This window comes from Maylandia zebra, linkage group LG23 (assembly GCF_041146795.1).
Source record: "Maylandia zebra isolate NMK-2024a linkage group LG23, Mzebra_GT3a, whole genome shotgun sequence".
Taxonomy (NCBI): Eukaryota; Metazoa; Chordata; class Actinopteri; order Cichliformes; family Cichlidae; genus Maylandia; species Maylandia zebra.
In genome coordinates, this window is record NC_135188.1 from 11,425,855 (window position 1) to 11,447,944 (window position 22,090).

General features: G+C 41.1%; 2 protein-coding genes across 2 annotated transcripts; both read right to left on the bottom strand.

The window, feature by feature from the left end:
- Window positions 1-1,149: 1,149 nt before the first annotated feature.
- LOC143415052 (uncharacterized) lies at window positions 1,150-12,885 on the bottom strand. The gene is made up of 6 exons (XM_076880397.1): window positions 12,813-12,885; window positions 8,801-8,961; window positions 5,792-5,908; window positions 5,216-5,240; window positions 5,019-5,057; window positions 1,150-4,131 (listed from the first exon to the last, which is right to left on the bottom strand). Exons 1-6 carry the CDS (start codon window positions 12,838-12,840, stop codon window positions 3,965-3,967), a joined length of 537 nt encoding a protein of 178 aa, XP_076736512.1. The 5' UTR covers window positions 12,841-12,885; the 3' UTR covers window positions 1,150-3,964.
- A 5,491-nt stretch (window positions 12,886-18,376) lies between these two features.
- LOC101464987 (granzyme B(G,H)) lies at window positions 18,377-19,672 on the bottom strand. The gene is made up of 5 exons (XM_004552695.3): window positions 19,601-19,672; window positions 19,372-19,522; window positions 19,144-19,276; window positions 18,733-18,987; window positions 18,377-18,635 (listed from the first exon to the last, which is right to left on the bottom strand). The coding sequence occupies exons 1-5, from the start codon at window positions 19,656-19,658 to the stop codon at window positions 18,468-18,470; spliced, it is 765 nt and encodes a 254-aa protein (XP_004552752.3). The 5' UTR covers window positions 19,659-19,672; the 3' UTR covers window positions 18,377-18,467.
- Between the last annotated feature and the right edge of the window lie 2,418 nt (window positions 19,673-22,090).

A 22,090-nucleotide genomic window follows, 5' to 3' on the forward strand; every position in this document is an offset into this window, starting at 1 on the left:
ACTGTAGAACCTGACAGTGTACCTGATGGAAACTTTATTTCATTCAAAAGCTTTCCCCGTGATTTCAGCCTTGCTTAGAGTGTATATCCAGTAGATGGCGCTGTGACTCAATTTATTCACTCAGTGTCTGGGAGCTGGTGTTGTGACAAAAAGTGTTGTAAATGACTTTTTGGCATATAATCTGCCAAAGCTTTGCCAAACATATGAGTGATGAAGGATATAAAGTCACTTTGAGGCAGAAAGGACATTCCTGTCCTGTCAGTTTTTGGCAAAAGTGACTTTTACCCTTTGAATTAAATTTTTGTTTTTATGTCTTTTCATATAAAGGATGTAGCCAACAGGGCAGCAGAAATCGCAACAAACATAACATTGCTGTTTGATAAAGATATTTGAAGTGGCCAAATCAGGTTTTAAGACCATGCAAGTGAACTGCTGTTATAATATATATATATATATATATATATATATAGCTCCTAACCTAGAAACTGCTTCTCAGTTTTTCAGTGCGTGACAAGTGTGTATGAGTCACTGTCAAGAACTCACCAAAACTCTGAAGCCAGGACTCAAACTAATGATCCAATCCAGACACAGGAGCCTGGCAGAGGCCAATCACTGCACTCCACCTGTCACTGCATCACACACACACACACACACACACACACACACACACACACACACACACAGTTAGGAGGAGCAGCAGATACTGGCTCTTGTTGTGGTTCAGTCAATGGCAGATGTGTCAGACAGTGTCTGTCGCTATAAATGTATCCAGTTCACTTGTTTTATTGAACAGTCTGTGTGAGAGCAGCTGCAGCACAGAGAAAAAGAAACCTGACTGAAGGACTGAAGCTCAGCTCTTTATTTTTGACTCCAAACTTTACCTGCTTGATATTGAGCTGCATTGTTATTGATTTATTTTTAAATCATGTACAGCTCCTCAGGCTCTCCAGCCTCTCACTGCTGACCTTACTCGACCTTTTTATTCTAACTTTCATTATTTAAAGTGCGTGCCACATACTCGACTATCGTGATGCCGATGTCATCACTTCCTGTTCATATTCAGCGTGATCACATGTGAAGAGGAAACTCATAAAACACTAAAGCTTTCATCACAGAGAAGAATGTAAACATCAGACAGACACCGGGGAATCATTTTCAAAGAGTTTATTAAAGCACAGAGATAACCATGAAGCTATAATCAATAACCCCTCACCGATTTACAGATCAATACAATCATCTTTCATTAAAAATTCATTTTTGTAGCTCAGATGATCAGAATACGATTAGATTCTAAGCTTTACGTGATAATTCACTGCATAAGAGAAACAGCCTGATTAAAAACAAAACAAAACAACAACAATTTTCGAAAAGCAGACGAGTTTCTCTTCAGTCTTTAAAGCTGCACTAATCACTCAAGCCTTTCAGCCTCTTTTGCAGTTTCGGTTCTGCAGACATTCACTGCCTGACTTCAAATTTAAAGACCAATTTTGATGCTTTTCTTTATTAAACATGGGAGAAAATGAACATCAGACCAGACAAAAACCTTTATCCACCAATCACATCGCAGAGGCTGATAAATTTAATCCTATTCTACTTATATAGCGCCAAATCACAACAACCGTCACCTCGAGGTTAAAGCAATCATTGCAGCTTTAAACGAGAGAAACCCTGCAGGTTCTCGCGGTTACTGTCAAAGAAGGGACAACATAATAGACCTATGACACCAAACCACAGAAAAAGCAAAGAGCAGATAAATTTAAAAGAGGAAATCAAACCATGTTTACACCAGCTGGCCTGATTTTTACATCAATGTTTATACAATATAAGAATCTAAGTCCAGGAGCCCTGACACAGAAAACCAGACAAACTGCATGTCTTTGTGTGCAACATGAAAACCATCAGCATATATATACATATATATTTATTATATTATAGTAATATATATGATTAAAATCTCCCAACTTCCACAGCGGAAGACCAGTCAGAGCAGCTGAAACACAGCTTGTGTCTCTGCTGCTGACTTGAAAACTTTATGTGATACTTCAGAAAATAAATAGAAGTATCTGCTTCATCGCGTTTCCTCGTTTATAAACCATGGCTCTGCGTCCTACGCGGCGATATGTAACAGACTGTCGGGTTTATAACGTTTAGTAGGATTCGGCATTCGAAGCCTGTTGTTGGCTCCAGGAGCCAAAAGCCCCGATGCACCAAGCCGAGCCCTGTTCCACCTGGACGTCCAGAGGATCGGATCTTAAAGGAAACTAAAGAGTGATTTCATGAACATTGCAGAGCTCCTGTGACATTCATGTGGGATTTAAGCAGAGGCCAGATTCTCCATGAAGCTTTTTTCTCTGATGTGGGCAGCGTGGGTTTCAGGGTCGTTTGAGGTCAGCTTGGTGTGTCGGGGCACTGAATGTGGTTACGAACGTCAGGTGAATAACACACGGAGGTCCATATACCAGGAGGAGTAAGACAGGACGGAAAAAACGCCGGTCGTAACACCCGCTTCTTTTTTGGAAGCTTTTTTTTTTTAACGTTCAGACGACATCTCCGAACTAGAAGCTTCATGAGGAGATGTCAGTCTGGATCATCAGGTGTGAGCTGTGCTGTGAACACAATCACGGGGCACCTGCACCTGCGGTGTGCATCAGCACAATTATACTGTGAAGTTGGGATGTTGGTGATGGTTTGGACACAGTGGGACTGACAGCGTGAACATTCAAGTATAAATGAAGTCATCACGAGTAACATGATGCTGCACATAGTGAGTAAACGCGTCACGTACGGCCCACTGGGCTACAGAGCTTACAGACATGCAGCTTTACGTTGTAACCTGAAGAGCCAGACCTGAAGCTGCTCCAGGATCTGTTTCACTAAGAAAACCCATCTCTGTGCAGGACCTCAGACTGGATCTCCTGGCTCGTTTTAACACGTGAACATAAACTATCGGGACCCGAAGGTCACCTTTAACCCCAAACACTGGATAAACAAAGGAAGAGTCCACTGTCGTGTGTGTTTGGATCGGCAGTAAAACTGGTGCGGGCAGGATATAAAGAAATTTTCAGTGAGAAAAACGAGAAATTAACTTCTATCCTGACGGCATTAAAATGAATTCATGGCCAGTTCCTGTAACGTTTCTATAAGAACTGCTCAAGGTGGGAACGTCTGCTGGTGCAGCAGGTGGGTGATTGAGGTGGGGGTGGGGTTTGGATGACCTGTGAGGAACTGAAGAAGCGGTTAACCCTGTAATGCCAAATGTATCACGTGAAACATGACTTTGAGGCCTCTACATTTATCAGCGTGATTTTTTTCCTGTGTAACCGTGATAAACCGAACAATACGTTTGTAACATTTTTGTGCAGTTGCTTATAAAGTAAAAGTCATAAACAAACTGATATTAAATAAAAACAAGTCTGTCAGGTTTAATTAAAGATTAAAAAATGTGAATGTTTGGAGTAATTATTTCATGATCCAGGCTTTACAGGGTTAACAGCTTCTCTCTGATTAACACGGGAATGTCGACGCTGCGTTGATGGACAGGAAGTGAAGTCACAGCTGGCTGCTCGCTCAGATTCATCTGTGATCGTTCCCTGTTTAGAAGCTCTGTTTATCCTGAGGGTACCTGTGTAGCCCTGACCTCTGGTCGGACTGAAGCTACGAAATCAACGAACTTATTGCTAAAAAGAAAAAAAAAAGAAAAAAAAAAAAGGGGGGTTTTTTGTTATTTTTTTTTTTTAAACAGCTGGATCTGTTTGGGGCTCCTGGACTAAAACAAAACGTTTATCTTTACATCTGGCTCCATCATCATTTTAAACATATATATATTTAAAGAGAATATCTAATAATACACTGAATGTTTATTTAACAGTCAATTATTATTATTATCATTATTATTATTATCATTATTATTATTGTTTTTATTATTGTTGATGATGGAGCCGTGCAATGGGTTTGTTTGCAGTGTTTAAACAGTTTGAGCTGGAGTGTAAAGAGCAGTTGGGGTCGTCACAGAACGTTTTTTCTTATAGAAGCACCAAAGCATGACAATGATGAAGATGACAGATGACAGAAGGCTAACAGCGAAGATGGCTCGGGTTGTCCACTTCGGCTTGTCTGGGTGGGTGGGGTTTGCTGAGGAGACAAAAACATGAGGGCATTCTCAGTATCATTATTATTTTCACAGCTCGAACAGAAACATCCTGCTGGATGGTGATGGTGTGGTCCAGATGATGAGGCGCTGATCTGACTCCCTGACAGAAACAGAATTTTTTTAAAGTCTTACTTCCGTTTCTACAGAGCGCCGCAGAGTCCATAGAGGCGAAAAATATTTCAAATGAGCATGTGCTGAAAGCAGAGCGCTCTGATGAGGCCGTAGGAAGGACAAGAAGAATTTGTTTAGTGTTTGTTAATGAGGCAAATTTAATTGAAGGTGGACTGTCAAGAATTAGCGATTAAACAGAACGTAGAGAACAGTCTGGACCTGTTTTCATTCAGCTCTGCTGGGAGGAGCTTATGTATGAAATGACCCAGGGATGCTGAGATATAACCCTCAGCCTGCTCTGCTGTTAGCTTTTTACTAAGACTTAAACAACCTGCCCAGGAAAGACGTCCTGTATGAATGCCCGTGCTCCTAAACCAAAGTCATGTGGCACAGCTGAAAGTGAACGGGCGGCACAAACCTTCAGGAAAAAGTTTTTAAGATCATCGATTTAAACTGAGTGAAGAAACGTGCAGAAGTTTGATATCTGTGGCTTCTCCTGTCTGCTCTCCTCAGATATGAACAGTTTAGTCTTCGATGTTAAACTGACACTAAACTGTTATTAATGCAAACTAACCAGTTAGATTCTACAGGGAGTACATATGTGAAGTAATCCATTACTTTAAAGAAACAGTCTCCAGGTGTTCCTCTGAGCTGAGGCGGTGTGGCGTTTACTGACACTCTGTGAGGCTGCAGTTCATGTCAGAGCAGAGTGAGGAGACTTGAACACCCCAACCTGTTCAGGAAACATGTGACTTACGGGAAGGTGAAGCAGGGTCCAGGTGAGAACTGCAGTTCACTAGAAGAGAAAAAGAAATGTGGTGAATGAAACAGCGGATGATGGAAAGCATTTCCTGTCTGCTGGAAAAACGAACAAACAAAAAACAAAAAAACTTTTAAGCTGAGTGTGGGAACACCTGTATGAATTAATTATTAATTACTCTTTAGAGCTCTCACCTGCGCATTCGATCTCCTGCAGCATCTGAGGGAAAAAAAAGTTGAGGTCAGAGCTAAAAAATAGTTTTCTGAGAGCATACAAAGAACAGGAAACAGTCGCTCTGTCAAACTGTGGAGATGATCTGATTTTTCTGGTAATATCTCCTCTGACTGAGAAACTGAAGAAACAGTATGCTCACATTTGCAACCTGTTAATCAATGTGTAACCCCGCCCCATTTCCTCACGTTCTTCTGCTCCTTTTTTGCTTTTAACAGCTCCATAATCTCAAAAATAACATGTTTAAATTTCCTGTCATAAAGTTAAACAAACAAACAAAATAAAAACAGATCAGATACAGAGATGCACAGTTTGTTTTTCAGTCAGTGACACAGAAGTGTTCAGTGTTCAGCTGCACGCACTGAAATGTAAATCTGTGTTTTGAAATGATGAACTCCGTTTCTGTAAAGTTAAAATATCACCGTTAAACTTTGCACACTGATAGTTCAGGACTGAGCTCAGCAGTGGAAGATTTTAGTCTTTTTGTAATAAAACCACAGAAAAAAAGGTCTGAATCTGAGCAAGAAGCTTGTTTTTACCCCAGAGCACTCCAGGATGTAGCGCAGGGGACGACAGTCAGCCAGGATGATGGAGTTGTCCGTCAGACTGTGGACAAAGACTTCATGAAAGCGTGAGCCTCGTGCCATGACAGTTTTCTGCAAAAGAAACAAAATACTTGATTATTACCGTCCATCCTTCCACTGCTGCTTACGCAGGTGACGGAGGCAGCAGTCTAACAGAGACTCTCAGACCTCCCTTTCTCAGAAACCTCTGAAAACATCAACGCATTCCCACACCATCCTGCAGACATAATCCCCAGCCAGGAGATGTCCTGGACAGACACTAAACCACCCTAGCTGGCCGACTTATGAAAGGTCAGCAATAGGTGTTACCTAACTGTCTCAGAATCGCTCTTCGTCTGGCCCCTCACCCAGGACCAATTTGCCTTGGGAGACCCTAACAGGGGCTAAATGCCCCCGACAACATAGCTCCTGGGATCACACGGGCACACAAACCCCTCCACCACGATAAGGTGGCGATTCACGGAGGGGGTTATTGTAATTCTTCAGCAGCTAATCAAGGTTGAAATGATTGATCACCAGAACACAGAGGTAGACTCTCTCAACTTTCATCTAGCACCAGCAACAGGTCAAATTTTGTTGCTCCGGGATTTAGAAAGTGCATTTGGTTTGAACAGAGACACAGGCTGATGTTACAAACACAGTTAAAGGCAATAAGAAGATCTTCAGCTGGACTGTAAGCACTCAGTGTTAGGACCTGAATGCAGTATGGTCCAGTGGGTCATTCTGTGTATTTGAGTGAAGAGTTCACAGACTAAACATTACTGACTGGAGGTGACAAGTGATTCCACATCTTCCACGGCGAGGTTTACTTTTTGTTTCATTTTTCACGCTGTTGCCACTAAATGTTGTTATTGTAACTGTGTTGTTTCCATAATCGAGTTTAAAAAGTGAAAACGTTACTTTACTGCTGTGTAACATTTGCCTGAACCCTCCGAGTTTCAGGTTTCACAGAATGACGAGAAATGAAACGAAAAACAAAAGAGCAAAGACACACACACACGCGCACGCACGCACACACATACTCTATGCAATGCCGTCAGCCACAACTTTACAACCACACGAAGCTTCCAGCTTTCACTGAGAGGTTGATAAAGCAAAGAATGTTAATAACTTTGTGACTGAGTTACATCAGAGCTGCAGACCAAGAAAACAAACAAATTCTTCTGCTCTGCTTCTTCCGCTTCACCTCACGGGGAAAGTCCAGTGGAAATCTGGGGAAAGTCCTCCTGCTATTGTTCCCTTTTTAAAACTCTGTTCATCAACTTTATACGTAGATTCACCGAGTCCTAGCATCCAAGGGGAAGGTCAAAAAGCTTCCAAAACATACAGAATAGATTTGTGGATGAAACACAAAATAGATGCCACAATAGAGAAAATAAGCAATAGATGAGAAATAAAAATGAAAAAAGCTACAACTCTCTGTATATAAGGGCACCAAAAGTAAAGAGATTTGTGTTTGGTTGATTATTTTTGCTGTAACAATGCTTGTTGGCACCTGGCACCTCTTCCTCGTGCAGGTCAGTGGCCTGGTCACACACTGCTGTGGGATGGATCCCATTCATCAACTAGCGTTTGTCAGCCAGTGTGGTTGTGTTGGCCACTCTGGCACAAAAGGCTGATCCCACAAGCGTTCAGTGAGATTGAATGCATTCACACATACAGCCAATTTATAATCGGCAGTTAAACTAACCCATTAACCCGTCTTTTGACTGAGCCGGGCGACTCCTTTTTCCCTACAGCGCATTGCGCCACAGCCTGTGAAAGTCGCTTTGATGATTTATGATGTAATACAGCAGTCAAACCTGCTTCCTGTCTGATTACCTCACCCTCAGCCTCTGTCAGACATTCTCAAACATTCCTGATAATCTGCCTGAGATCAGACCCACTGCTGTCATGTTTCAGTGTGTTCACAAACAGGCGTTTAGCATTTGATCAGCAATTCTCTGGGAATTGCTGATCGAATTCTCTGGGAGGATTGGGAGGAAGTCTCAAAGAGATGCCGTCTTTGAGACGCGGTCTCTTTGAGACGCGGTCTCTTTGAGATGCGGTCTCAAAGAGACTGAAGTCAGACTCTGACTTCAGTCCTTCTGCCTGCAGAGTATCTCTTACTTGTCTGCATCACACAAACACAGAATCTGGTTTCCTGTTTAGCTTCAGTCTGACTTAAATGACACAAACGTGACGGATTTACTGCCACAAATCAAAGAAAACTGGTTTCAATTTCAAAGACACCTGATTCTGTGAAAACACCACAAACCTCCACCTCAGAGCTTCCTGCTGGCTCACAGCATCACTGGCACTGATGCTCTGTTTCATGATCACTAAAATCAACTTTTCACTCAGCCAGCCGATTTTTGCTTTGTCTGAGAATCAAAAGAAACACTTAAGCAATTGAGGAAGGCCACACCCAAAACATGGCAGCTGAGGCATTAGGAAGTATAACTGGAAGGACTAGATTTGATACCCATTCAGGTATTTATGTATGGCAGGATCTGACATTGCACTCAGTGAGCATTCTGAAAACGAGCTACAGACATAACAACGAGCCTGAATGTACCTGAAGATGTGTCCTCTAGGAGCAAACATGCTGTTCTTCTCTTAGCCTTTATCAATTAATTTATTATTCACCTGTGCTATGTGAGCCCCGCCCTTCACTGCTGCTAGTCACCTAGCAGCCAAGTCACCTTGAGCGCCTGTGATCACTCGGGTTTACATTCCCTGTCTGTTTATGGATTTCTCTGAGGTGCACAGCCAGTCCAATGACCCGCCCAATGTTTGAAGTGTCCAGAGTTCTCCAAACAAGGAAGTTAAAAGAACAAAATCTATGATGTAATCGTGGTGTTGATCAATAGGAGCAGGTTGTGAAAGTGAAATGTGTAATTGCTTGTGATTTGCTGATCTAACTCTGAGAGCATGTGTGCAGCAGTAACAGCAATGGCATCATGCTGAGTGTGGTGGACTCACGTTCTGATCCTCCCAGCAGGTGCTGCAGCTGGATGAACTGGGCCCGTGTGGCAGCTGGAACAGGACCGACCCATTAGAGAGCCGTGTGGAGTTACAGGTTAGACTTGATGGAGACTCTGCTGCAGAAAGCTGAAGACCAGGCAGCAGCGCGAGGGCGAAAACTGAAAGTGAACAAACGGCACGGTCACACAACTTCAAAACTCTGACACTGGACCAGTCTAACACCTAAAGATGGTCTCAGAGCTACGACGGCAGTTTGTTGCTGTATAAAGCAGCAGCAAAAGTGGAACGACTGGATCTTTTCCAGATGTTTATATCTAAAGCCAGCTGTCAAATTTATAGCAGTGCTCTGATACTACATTTTAAACTGTAGGGGCACACTAATAGAGCCCTGTGGGGATCCATACTGTGTTTAAGGTCTTCGATTTGATTACCAGAACATTTCTAAAAGCTGAGCTTCAATTAAATTTTAGTTCTATAGCACCAAATCACAACCTCAGTCGCCTCAAAGTGTTTAATATATGTAAAGACCCTACAATAACACAGAGAAACACCCCCTATGAGCAAACACTTAGTAACAGTGGGAAGGAAAAACTCCCAACATTTGCTCTGTAAGTTATAACGATCATAAAGGTTCAAAACAGTCTGATAGCTGAGGCCCAAAGAAAAAATGCTGTTCATGATGCATTACTTCAGAGGGGTGGTTTACAGAGGTTTAACCCTTTAAGTGAGAGGCACGAGAGGCAGGGTACACCTGGACAGGTTGGCATTCGATCGCAAAGGTAACCATTCACTCCTGCAGCCAATTTAAAAATCACCAATTACCTTATTAACCCATCTTTGGCCCGAGTTGGAGAGAATCCACAGACACGGGGAGAACACGTAAATGCTGCACAGCTGTGAGGCGACAGTGCTAACCACTGTGACACCTGTATTTGTCATTTTTACTTTACCGATTCAGTGCTTTGTCTCGGCGACGTTTCAACTCAGTAAGTAACCGACTGCTAGCTGTCTGCTAGCTTCACCTGAACTGGACCTCCTGACCGTGTTTGTGCTGTTGGAGCATTTTAAAGAGATTATCTGTCCATTAATATGTCTGGAGTGAGGTTACTGTATTAACACACTGAGAAGTCTGAGTTCCAGCTTTTCTGAGTGAAATTCTGGGATTTATCCCGGATGTGACTGAACTCTGATAAGCAGGTATCTGTGTTTGTGTGATGCTCCCATAACGTCGGTAAGTGCAGACTGATAACCGGCATAGGTAGTATTAAAAGATAACTTAGTGTTCCACCCTCTCACCCAAATATGGTCACTTCTGGTCACTGACAAGCCAACAGGGTGGCGGCCAAAACACCATCTCTGCTGTTCCTCCGGACGAGTTTCAAAGATTTTTTCATCACTGGGAAAGTCCAGTGAGAAATGCCTACAAAGTCCTTGTGCTGCTGTTGTAACAAACATGAGCCTTCATTCATTCAGCTGTTTCTCTGCTGTGAGTGTGAGGACACTCCCACTGACATACTTTCACCTGTACACTGCAAGCCACGCCGCCTTGCCACTGTTAGATTCTAACCATGAAGGCGAATGCCTTTGGAAGAGTTCCTCCTCCTCTTCCTGATGTGTTCGTGTGTTGCTATGAAACACACTCCAGCACGCTGCCTCACGTTAAAACTGTGTCAGAGTTTAAAGTGTGCCAGCCTCGGCGAGCCTTCTGCTTTTTATCACAGCATGTCCTGACAGAAGGAAACGTACAGAGTGAAAATCCCCAAACAACAGCTCACAACAAACACGTTTCCATGGAAACATCCAGCTCTGATGGATGTTTCCATGGACTGTTCAGCTGACTGAACAGTCTGTGGTTCAAAGTTTTTCAGGCTGTGAAAGTCACTCTCATGTTTTTATGATGCAATACAACCATCAAACTTCCTTTCTTCGTCAGTGAAACCTCCGACTTCAGCCTGTTAGTCAGTCCTCCTCCTGAAAACATTCCTGATAACTTGTTTGTGGGTTTTACAGGAATCTTAAACCACTGCAGGATCTCACTTCACTTACATCTGTTAAAAAACAGATTCCCGTTGCTGGTTCCTCTCAGCAATGGGAAAACAAGTCCAAGAGACTCTTATCTGAATCTGATGTTTCCTGACCAGCTCCAGTCTGACAGTCTGACGTAATGACACAAACACAATGGATTTACTGACACAGATGCAACCTCAGAGCCAGGATGGGACTAACAGACTCAAACGAGCATAGTTAAAGGAAAACTCGTCTGCTTTCAGGTTCTGAAGCTGATCCTGTGAATACACCACAAACCTCCACCTGTTATCCTCTTTACCAACAGAAACACTCAGGAAAGCAAACAGGTGAATCTGAAGCAGCTAAACACATTAATACATCACAGTTCAGGTGACCTCGTGTTTCACTCTATTTGGGATTCCCAAAAGGTTGATTGTTTTCATCTGGACGTGATGTTTTCAGTGAGAGAAACATTTCGTCACTCATCTAGGTGACTTCTTCAGTCTCAGCTGAATGAAACGTTTCTTCAGATGTAATTTTAAAAGGTCAACGTGTGAATCTCGCAGGTTGTGCAGTTAGAAAGAGAACATCCGATGAGCTCATCCAGCATGAAGCAGTGGAAAGAGGAAGTTTCAAAACACACTTAAGACTCAACCATCATGATGCATACAAACTACCCTTAAACATGAAGAAAATACTCTGAAACAACAAAGATGAGACCATTTCTCATCTAAATGTTTAGGCTACGTTCTAATTTGCAGAGGTCAACATGTGACAGGAAACAAGGCTCACAAACGGCTTGTAACAAACTTTAGCTTCCATTCATGATCAGATTCACGCGATCAGTCCCAAATGAAACCACATCAAACATCAGAGACTATCAGCAACCAACACGAAGACAAGTGCCTCCAACCAGAGCAGATCCAACCGTGTTTGGATCTGCTCTCTCTGACACTCGTGCCCTGCGCTCGGAGTGACGTCAGCTGCTCTGATGGCTGTTTGTTTGTCTTTTTTCCCCCTTCAATTGAGCTGAGCTAGTTTCATTACTGCAGCGTGGATTTGAAACTCCACCCAACAAAAAGTCCCCCAACAGCCCAGCCGGATCTCTGACTTTCCCTTCACGTTCACTGTTTTTGTGCAGACCGATGATCTGTAGGTCAAAGGGCAGGCTGCTGTTTCCACGCTCCACCTGTTCTTACTTGCAGGTGAGACTCCATCAAAGGGAAATCAGCACTGCAGAGTTCTTTAAATATGTCAATGTCACAGATTTAAAGAAAGTTGTCACAGGTTCTTCTTGGTCATTCGCCTGTTTCAATCACATTCACCCTTCAGGCAAACAGACACAGGGCTCGGGAATATAAAACGGTAACCAAAGGAATGCGCTGTTCATAATAATTTAGCGGGTCAAGATAACAGGACTGGTCATCCGTGTCAAATTGTCCCATTATTCAGGCTGATTAATCAGTTTGCGCATTTATTTGAAGGATGGAGACCGTCTGCCTCCCCTCACAGGAAGCCAACAAACAGGATTGTTTGAGGAGAAGCAAGAAACACCTCCTCTGAGCACCTCCAGGAAATCACTTCACATTAACTAAATCACAGCTGCGTGTGCAGAAGGACTGAAAACACTGAAGCCATCATTAAAAATATGATGTCTGTTACTTTGTTTTTATTTACTGAGCGCAGCTGGCACTGTAATATGCTGTAACTACAAGAGTGACGTCATTATTACTCGTGATCTTGTTGGCGCATTATAAAGCAACAAGTTATTTATGATGGATTCAATTCCAGCAGTCATTTTTTGGTAAATACCGGAAATCCCTTTTTGACTTTTTGGCACAGCACCGGCTATCGGAGTGCGTCAAAGTGTGTCCGCTGTGTTCACCTGTTGCAGGTGAGACAGAAACCCTGACTGTGACTGTTCACAGAAGAAATAAAGCGAAGGAGGAAAATTTGAAACAAAGATCACACACAGAGACCGTCAGAGGGACAGACAACTCACCGTACACGGAGACAATCATGATGTTCATGCTGGGAGAAATGTTGGCAGCGGAGGGTAAACGCACCAAGCACTGAGTCTGTTTGCTTTTATGTTTGCTTTTACGTCAGAAAGCCCCGCCCTCCATTGCTTCTCCCCACCCTCCCTTTTTGACGCCATCTGTCGGTGGTCGCTATCATTACACTACTTTTACGTCTCACAAACGTAATAATAATAATAATAATAATAATAATAATAATAATAATAATAATAAAAAATTGCGAGTTTAGACCTTTTCTGGGGGACCTCTAAATTCCATCATAGCATCCCTTAAATATCTCCAGTAATCCTAATAATAATAATACTATCCTAATGTCAAATTTAGCCAACTTGTCTTTTGGAGATGGTAAATGAATGAAAACAGGCTTAAACACACAGAGTTCTTCATGTCAGAATGTCACAGTGCACTCGTTAATATAGACTAGAGCAAATTCTCATGCTGGAATATCACGAGTTATCAGCCCAGGAGCTGATGAGCATTATGGTTATAGTTTCATGATCTGTTTACAGCACATTTATAGGTAGTGACAGAACCAGGGTTTTCTTTCTACATGAATTTAAAGCCGTTACCTATCAGCAGCAGCTCAATTACAATGTTGCAATAATTTCTGCTACATTATTACATTTACTATTTGCGTGACAGCACAGAGCTTGAGAGGTAACAGTGGACATGTAGTCAGAAGCACAGTTATAATGCCAAGGTACCTTGTGCTTTGTCCACATTCACTGATGGTGATCATTTCACATAACAAAGCAGCGATTTGCACTGTTATCAAATGTGGATCTCCAACCTGCTCTAATAAGAACTCAGATTATTTTTGTTATTATCATTTTTGTGTGATTGTTAGAGCAAAGAATGAGTGAGGAGGATGCAGAGATCATACAAAAGTGGGAAGACCAGGTGAGCAAATTTGCAGGTAGGGAAGAAAAACCATAACTGTCTGGGTAATTAAAAAAATTAATAGATTTACACCCATTTCACAGATGCATTGTGTGTTTTTATCATGGACATTCTAAATAGTATTGATATGAACTGATATGCATTTAACAGAACTGACAGGACTATAAACATGCTTGAACAGGAATGATCCTTCTGATCTTTGCTGTGTCTGCACGCCCACATTACCTGGTAATGGTCATCATTTAAAAGGTGCTGCTCAGTAACCAAACATCGTTGTGTTATTTTGTCCTAAATATACAAACCTGTCTCATCTTTGATCAGCTCAGAAAGCTGGACTACTGGATGCTTGTGGATGACATATATATATATGTATATAGAATTTAAGAGGAAGGGGTGGAGGACATGATAGAAACAGACCTATTAGTGAACCAGGCTGGAATAAACTGAGTGTTGCTCCTGTTTCTTTCAATCTGAAATCATGTGTTGGGGTAAGTTTAATGCACTCAGAGCTGATCAGTGTCTTTAAACTGAGCTGCAGATAAAACAAACAACATTACAAAACAGTGTTGTGAGCAAAAATAAATGGATTTAATGAAACTCACTGATTATATTGGTCATTGTTGGACCCTAAATTGTTCAACATATATATCAATGACGTGTATTGTGCCCAACAAATTATACTTTTTCCATTATGCTAATATTTTTCATTCCCAAATTTATTGGATGAGATGAATACTAAAATGAATAACTGTCATAACTGTGGAGCGGTGAGGAGTGTGGACCCAAATGCAGGCACTAATGATTAACTGTGAGTGAGTTTTATTTTTACTGGAAAGAGAAATGCAAACAAAAGCAGGGCATGGCAGTGACTTAAACTAACAAAACCTAAACTGGGAGAAGCTACAAAAGAATAATACAAAGGAACAAAAAGCCTGTGACTAGAAACCTGAGACAGGGAAACACGGAACATGAAGACCAGTGAGGAGAAACATGCAACCTGGAACATGGAGAAATACAACAGGAGACATGCAGTAGAAATGCACACAGAGTGACACACAACTAAGACAACAACATACGGAGACAAATAAGGAGACTGGAACTAAACCTTCACTAGAGTCATGACACCAGGACCACAGGGGAGGCACAGAAACAGAACAGAAACCTCAACCAGGAACTATAAATGTAATACAGAAAACAATAATTCAAAGAGTATAACTTAAACCAAAAAACACTGGCTCACAGACCCAGTACCGCGACAATAACAGCACGCTTTAGCTTGATTGATGAGCTTTCTTGGGGTAATAACAGATGAGAGACTTAGTTGAAAAACACTTGTTAATGAGGTATTCATCCCAAAATATCAAGAAGCATTCCAATACTGTCAAAGGAAGCTAACAGCAGTGGCTAATATTTCCTTTACACCACCTTATTAGAATAACGGGAGCATCCACATGGTGCATCAGCAAACAGTCAACCTTAAATACAGGAAACGGATCACTGTAGGTCAAAGACACAAGACCACAGGAGTGGTTTGCTCAGGAGCCACACTCCAATGTAATTTACTTTCCATTCCAGTAGGTGGTGCATCACTACACAACATATAAGGTGGAGCTGAACAACAAGACAACACTTGTATAGAATTGTATAACATAAAAAACAGTGATCAGTTTTTTATGATACCTTAATCATCTTATGGTACCATATCACACTCATTAGAGCACTTCACTGTCACACTGCAGGCTTACTTGTTGCTCCTAGAGTATTTAAAAGTAGAATGGGAGGGAGAGCCTTCAGTTTTCAGGGGAACCAGCTTCCAGTTTGGATTTAGGAGACAGACGCTGTCTCTACTTATACGATTAGGCTTTAAACGTTCCTTTTTGCTAAAGCATATAGCTAGTTTTGGATCAGGTGACCCTGAATCCTCCGCTTGCTGGGGAATTCCCATGATGCATTGAATGTTTCTTCTTCACTCTGTGTGTTTATAAATCTCTCTGCATTTAACTCCTTGGTGCCTGAAATATGATGTATTTGTTAGAAAAGTACATTTCTTTGAAAATGAAGATATTATTGAACCATTTGACAAATTTGTCTAAAAAATTAATTACATTTTAATTTCAATCATATTTACTATGTTTGCCCTTTAACAAAATTGTTTAAAAATGTATTGTGTAATTTATTAAGGTTTTCCCTGGGGAAAATTATATCAAATATGTTACACTAGGTGTTAAGAGATTTAATTTACGAAATCAGTAGAATATGTCAGAAACTCCACAGACAAAAACAACTGTGTTTTTGGGATTTTCATGGACTTTTATCGGACAGTTTATTGGATGTGATTTTTTGTTGAGAGAGAAGAAAATTATACTTTTTGTGTTTCTGTGCTTGGAGTGAAAGGAACGGTCTGAGTGTAAAGCTCTTCAAGATGAGGTACAACTATATAGTTTTAATGAGATATAAAGAAGAGAAAAAGATCAATGATGAAGATGAAGAGAGAGCTGAGTATAAAAGCAAAGCTTTCAGTGCACCAGCTGATCTGCATCCCCAGCCTCACTTACGGTCACAAGCTCTGAAAGAATGAGATCTTGGATACAAGCGATGGAGTTTTCTCCGAGGCGGGGCTGGCCTCTCTCTCAGAGAGGGAGTGCAGAGTTCAGTCATTCAAGAGGAGCTCAAAGTAGAGCTACTACACAGCAAAAAGAGCCGGTTGAGGTGGTTCTGGCATCTGCCTAGGATGCCTTCTTTTAGGCGAGGTGTCTTAGACATGTCCCACTGGGAGGAGTCCCCAGTGCGGACATGATGGCGAGCTTACAACCCCTGAATGGCCTGGGAACGCCGGTGTGAGTTGGAGGAGATGGCTGGAAAGCTGGAAGTCTGGGCTTCCAGATAAGCAGAAGGAAATGGAAAGATGGATGAACTGATGAATGGATGGATGTCTGTCTTCAGTTAGTTACTACTTCATACTTATTGTAACTGTCCCTGAGACAGTTAAAATAAAGTTGTTTATTTCATATGTTTCTGTGATAGATTCATGCTTAATTTAGTTCATTTATTTGTTGGAAAGAATACAAAATGTATTGGATAAGATTATAAACGTGCAGCATTGATTGAACTTGAACTGGTTACAAAATAAGGGTTTGTTAAAGATGTAAAGTTTGTTTGAGGTAGAGTTTGTAATGGTCACATGACCAGAGTTTGGCTGAGAGCACAACCCTGGCATTGTGGGTCAGAACTAGCATGGAGCTACAGATGCTGCTACAGCCACAACATTAATGTTATTCTGCATGTGGTCCAAGAGGCACACAAGGTATGGTTTTCATGTATATTGTTTATAAAATGCTGCATACATGTACAGGACATTTTCAGTAATATCTATTATTTTGCATTTTTTCTGTTCTGCTGGCTCAAGACTGTTTATGGACACTAACATGAGAGACTTTGATAAGATAAAAGATATTTATGTTGTAAACTTTGTGTTTTCTTCACTTTTCACAGTGTTTGAAGACAATAAGAGAGAGAGAGAGAATGTTTTTTTTTTCGAAGACATCAGTATGATGCGTGGCCATTCTTTGTTGGACCCCTGTAGTTACACTTATTCCGAGTTTTAATTGACATTCCAAAACTGGAGGCACTTGCTTTGATGTGTGCATGTAATCATGAAGCTGTAAAAACAAGATAATGTGACAATATTTTGTATTTTATGTACCTTATGTTTGCTAATGTGTAATTAGCAGCATACTTATAGTTGTTGTTGAGGTTTATAACAATAAAGATAATTAAAAACTGATAACTTATAGCAAAGTGGTGGGATTAAATAGGCATGCACTTCTTCCCACTCCTTATTGATATGTAAACTGAATCTGTTGGTGTCCGATTTGGGTTCTTTCTGTCTGCTTTCATAACAGCTGGGGTTATTTAATCATGTGTGATATCACTTATGTGTGCTATGGTTTATGCAGCGAAAACATGTTTACAGATGTGTAACGATGTGCAGCCATCAGCATGTTTTTATCTGGAGTTTGGTGAATGTCTATCAACAAACATTTCTTTGAATTCGGTGATGGATCACACGAAGCAGTTTCCTGCTTCACCTCTAGCATCACGTAGTCTCTCTTATCAATCTACTGCCATACAAATTCTCTTGATGTCTGTTTGCATCATTTACACAACACACTCCCCACTCACTTTAAAATAAAGTGTGTAACTGTGCATGTGCTGGAATATACATATGTATGCTGCACGCAGAACACTACATAGGTACATTTATGTTTGTTTCATTTATATTATTTAAGTGTACATGACTCAGCAAACTTTGAGAAGACTGTGGCTGGTGATAATCATCTGTTGTTTTCTGAAGATGACAATAAAACAGAACAGAGTGTATAATTTTTATATTGGGTGGAGAAATAAATACGTTTTATTATTTTGAGCTATTTAAATTAATTTCTAATGCATCTGCAAAGTGACCTTTGTTTGGTGAAGTAAATGTTGTTGTATTTGTATTGTAGGTCTACACTAATATAGTTATACATGAATATTATCTGAGTATATATCATTTGGAAGAATTTATTATTTAAATGTACAGTACATGTTCAAAATAAATGAGGACGTCACAGGTTTAATGCTGCGGTATATTTTTATTTTCATTTTTGGTTATGCTAACAGAGAATCAGAAATCCTGACATTTCAATAATATACAAGCCAAACTGTCAGTGAATTCTTTACTCCTCATATTTTCTGGATTTCACAATCCCGTCAATCCACTGACGGTATTTTGAGATGTCTGTATAGATGTTGGGTTTATCGGGGTAACTGCAGTTTTCTTTATAGTTGAAAGAAACAACGCCAACAGCCAACCCGTCGCACAGCAGAGGACCACCAGAATCTCCCTGTGAGGAGGAAGAATTTTAATTTACCAGCTTTTATTCAGTTTTTTATATATTTGAAACCATGAGCCAGTTTACACTGAAAGGACAGAAAACATACCTGACAGAATCCTTTGGTTGTTTCATATCCACCTGCACAGATAACATTGGCAGGAAGACCAGGCCATTGTTCCTCACAGACCCTTGGGTTAATGACAGACACGTTCACCACCCTCAGCTCATCAGCAGGTTTACCATGAGTTTTAGTTGTTCCCCATCCAGCCACCTGACACACTTGGTTTTCTTTTAGGTTTATTTCAACATTTGGAATTTGAATTATTTCTACTCCGTGGCCCAGTTTAACTTTCTCAGGCAGCTGGAGACACAACATGAAGTAAAAAATATATCTGTTCTTATGATAGTTCTTTAGATATAATCTGAATAATAAAACCACATAGAATAATCCTTTAATTGTCCCACAAGGGGAAATTACACAACATGTAAACTGTTGTGAACATGAACATGTACTTACTTTAATCAGCATGATGTCATTACCCTGTCCAATCTGTTGATAATTTTCATGGATGGTTTTGTTTTCAATCTTTATTTTTTGATGATTGCCGTTCTTGAGATTGTGGTTGCCGAGAACAACGTATGTGGGGTTGCTGAAGGAGTGATCAATGAATAAATCAACACATTTTTTAAATGCATTTCAGTGACATGAGTCAGAGATTACAGGAAAAGATGTCTGATTACTCACTATTTATCACAGTGTGCAGCCGAGACTACAAAGTCTTCAGTGATGAGAAATCCTCCACAAACATGTTGACTCTTGTTGTTCTGCACAGAGGCCATGTACTGCATCGAGTTCTCTGGGGCTTTTTCACCATCTATGATATCACTTCCATGTGCTGAAAAAAGGAAACCAAAATGAAGTTACTGTTCCATTAAACAATTGGAGTATAATAACAAAGACTTGCAGTTCTTACCAAGTCGTCCGAGGCATGCCAGAACATGGACAAACAGAAATTTCTGCAGACCCAGCATGTTGCCAGCACAAAGGTGAAGTTCTGTTTGTAGGAGTGTCGAGGTGAACCTTTTATACGTCAGTTTGCTTCATCGCCAAATAAGATTATAATCCTTCAAATTTGGCTTTCAGCCACATCCTTTACTCAGCGCAAGATTGAAACTGGCGTTATCATCATGTTCATCAGCTTATCAGTGTGAAACACACAAATCATGTTTAGTTGTCGTTATTTTAACTCCATTTGCTGCTCACTTTTATTCATGTATTTAAGAGCCTTTGGGCCTCCTGATCATGTGTGATTATAAATCACTTTTAATGGGTGAAACCTCGTCTGTAACACTGAGATTCTTCTCTGTGGAAATCACACTTGGTCAGATTGAATGAGTGGCTGTTTTTGTAGTTCACACTCATTTCTGACTTTCTTCTTTGCTGTCTTTCAGTCTCGTTATGAGGACCTGCTTCTCCTCACTGTGACAATAAATCAGGTAAATCTGAAAACTAAAACCTTTCCCTTGTAGTCAGTTCACTCATCTTCACTCTCTTCACTCCTGATCATCTCAACAAATGAAAACATTTTTTCTTTTCGTAATCGAGTCGGCTGCGTTACTAACACTGTCACAGACTGCCGGCCTGTCCATCATGCACTTCACCTTTCACCCTCACCCGGTTTTCAAGATTTTATTTTTAAAAATCACAATCAATGTGATTGTCTGTCCTTGTGTGTTGGCCCTGCGACAGACTGGCGACCTGTCCAGGGTGTACCCCGCCTCTCGCCCTATGACAGCTGGGATTGGCTCCAGCACCCCCCGCGACCCTGAAAAGGATAAGCAGGAGCGAATGGATGGATGGACAATCAAAACATTTGAAAAATAAGAAAAAAAAATCAGGAAACGTGGGTATAGGTAGACCCAGCTGTTCCCCTCCCTGCTCGTCCACAGGTTAAGGGGGCTCAGAAGAATGAGGAAGGTTACATCAGGAAGGACATACAGCATAAAATATTTGCATAATCAAACACATGGACCAAAAAAATTCCACACAGCTCGGCTGACGCCCAGATTGAGGCATGAAACTTGTGCAGACAGTCTGACAGTCACCAGGCTCAGACACCGTCCTCGTTCACACACCTCAAACTTCAACAAACACCCATATGAAAGACCTTAAAGATTTCATTCAACACTCAAACATTAAAATATAATAAAAAACGGTAAAATAAATAAATAAATGAAACCACATAAATAAAACCAGAATTTCTGTTCATGTTTTGTGCAGATATTTAGAAAGTCCTGACAGCTGCCACAATGTGAATAACAAAAAAAGATTTTGATAAAAATTTTATATTATGATATATTATATGATAATATAACCTCCACGTGTGGACAAAAACGTTCCAGATAAACAGGCCAGGATGAGCTGTGTGTGTCAGTGATCTGTCAGCCAGACCATATGGACCAGGACCAGTATGGACCAGGTAGCAGACCCAACACACAGGAAGTTCAATGGTTTCAGTGATTTATTTATCACGTGGGTCGTTGCAGGCAGAGTGAGCAGTGAATGGTGCACAATTGCACCATTCACCTGCTAAACCTACGTTCCTCACAGCTGACAGAAAGGAGCTGCAGCGTGTTTTCTGAAACACACAGCTTTGTGTCTGACAGCCTTATATTTCTGAACCATCCATGCCGGGGTCACACCCCCACTTTAGTTTTATTTGGATAAAGACTTTTATATACTTTGAGCTCCTTTGATGAACTCAGTTTTTTTCCTATTGAGCTCTTTAGGGTGATTTTCAGCCTGATGAACTCTTTGATTTAGTTAGCTTTTATTTAATTGAGCTCTACTTTATAGAAGCTACTCTGTTGGAGGGAGGGGTTAATACCTTGGCTGCTGTAACACAGGACTTTCTAAACTTTTGTGATAAGTAAAAAAATTGTTATTTGTATGTTTTTAGACTTCAGAGCCATGAAAAAAAGTTTATTGAGTTCATTAAAGAGGCCTGAGCTGGGATCAGTGTGCCGGGGTGTGGGCGGGGTGGGGCTTTTGTTTTGTTCTTCCTCCTTACACACCTTTGGAGCAGGAGTTGCAAATTCGATTCCCACCCGGTATCCAGGAGCGGTCCTGGTTAGACCCCCCCCTACTAAAACCAAGCCCTGAAATGGCGCGGCAACGTCTGCAGCCTGTCCCAACTCAGACACAAAAGCATTTCACTACATGAAATTGTTTACGTGATTGTTTATGTGACGAATAAAAGGTTATTTGATTTTGTCTCCCAGGTGGATGTGTGGGCAGGTCGTGTCTACCAGGCCTGCCTTGTACACCTGAGAGCTACCTATTCATCAGTGAGTATTTATGCTTGGCCGTGCCTCCGGTTTGCAGCCAGATCCTCATCTTCATTGCTACTCAATTCAATTCAATTCAATTTTATTTATATAGCGCCAAATCACAACAAAAGTCG

Coding starts and splice junctions, on each gene's coding strand:
- LOC143415052 (XM_076880397.1), bottom strand. CDS start 12,840: ATGAACATCATGATTGTCTCCGTGTACG. Junction 5,241..5,791: donor ACATCCTGGAGTGCTCTGGG/GTAAAAACAAGC, acceptor TTTTTCCCTCAG/ATGCTGCAGGAGATCGAATG. Junction 4,132..5,018: donor GGACCCTGCTTCACCTTCCC/GTAAGTCACATG, acceptor TTGTCTCCTCAG/CAAACCCCACCCACCCAGAC.
- LOC101464987 (XM_004552695.3), bottom strand. CDS start 19,658: ATGCTGGGTCTGCAGAAATTTCTGTTTGTCCATGTTCTGGCATGCCTC. Junction 19,523..19,600: donor GGCATGCCTCGGACGACTTG/GTAAGAACTGCA, acceptor TCCTTTTTTCAG/CACATGGAAGTGATATCATA. Junction 18,636..18,732: donor CAACCAAAGGATTCTGTCAG/GTATGTTTTCTG, acceptor TCCTCCTCACAG/GGAGATTCTGGTGGTCCTCT.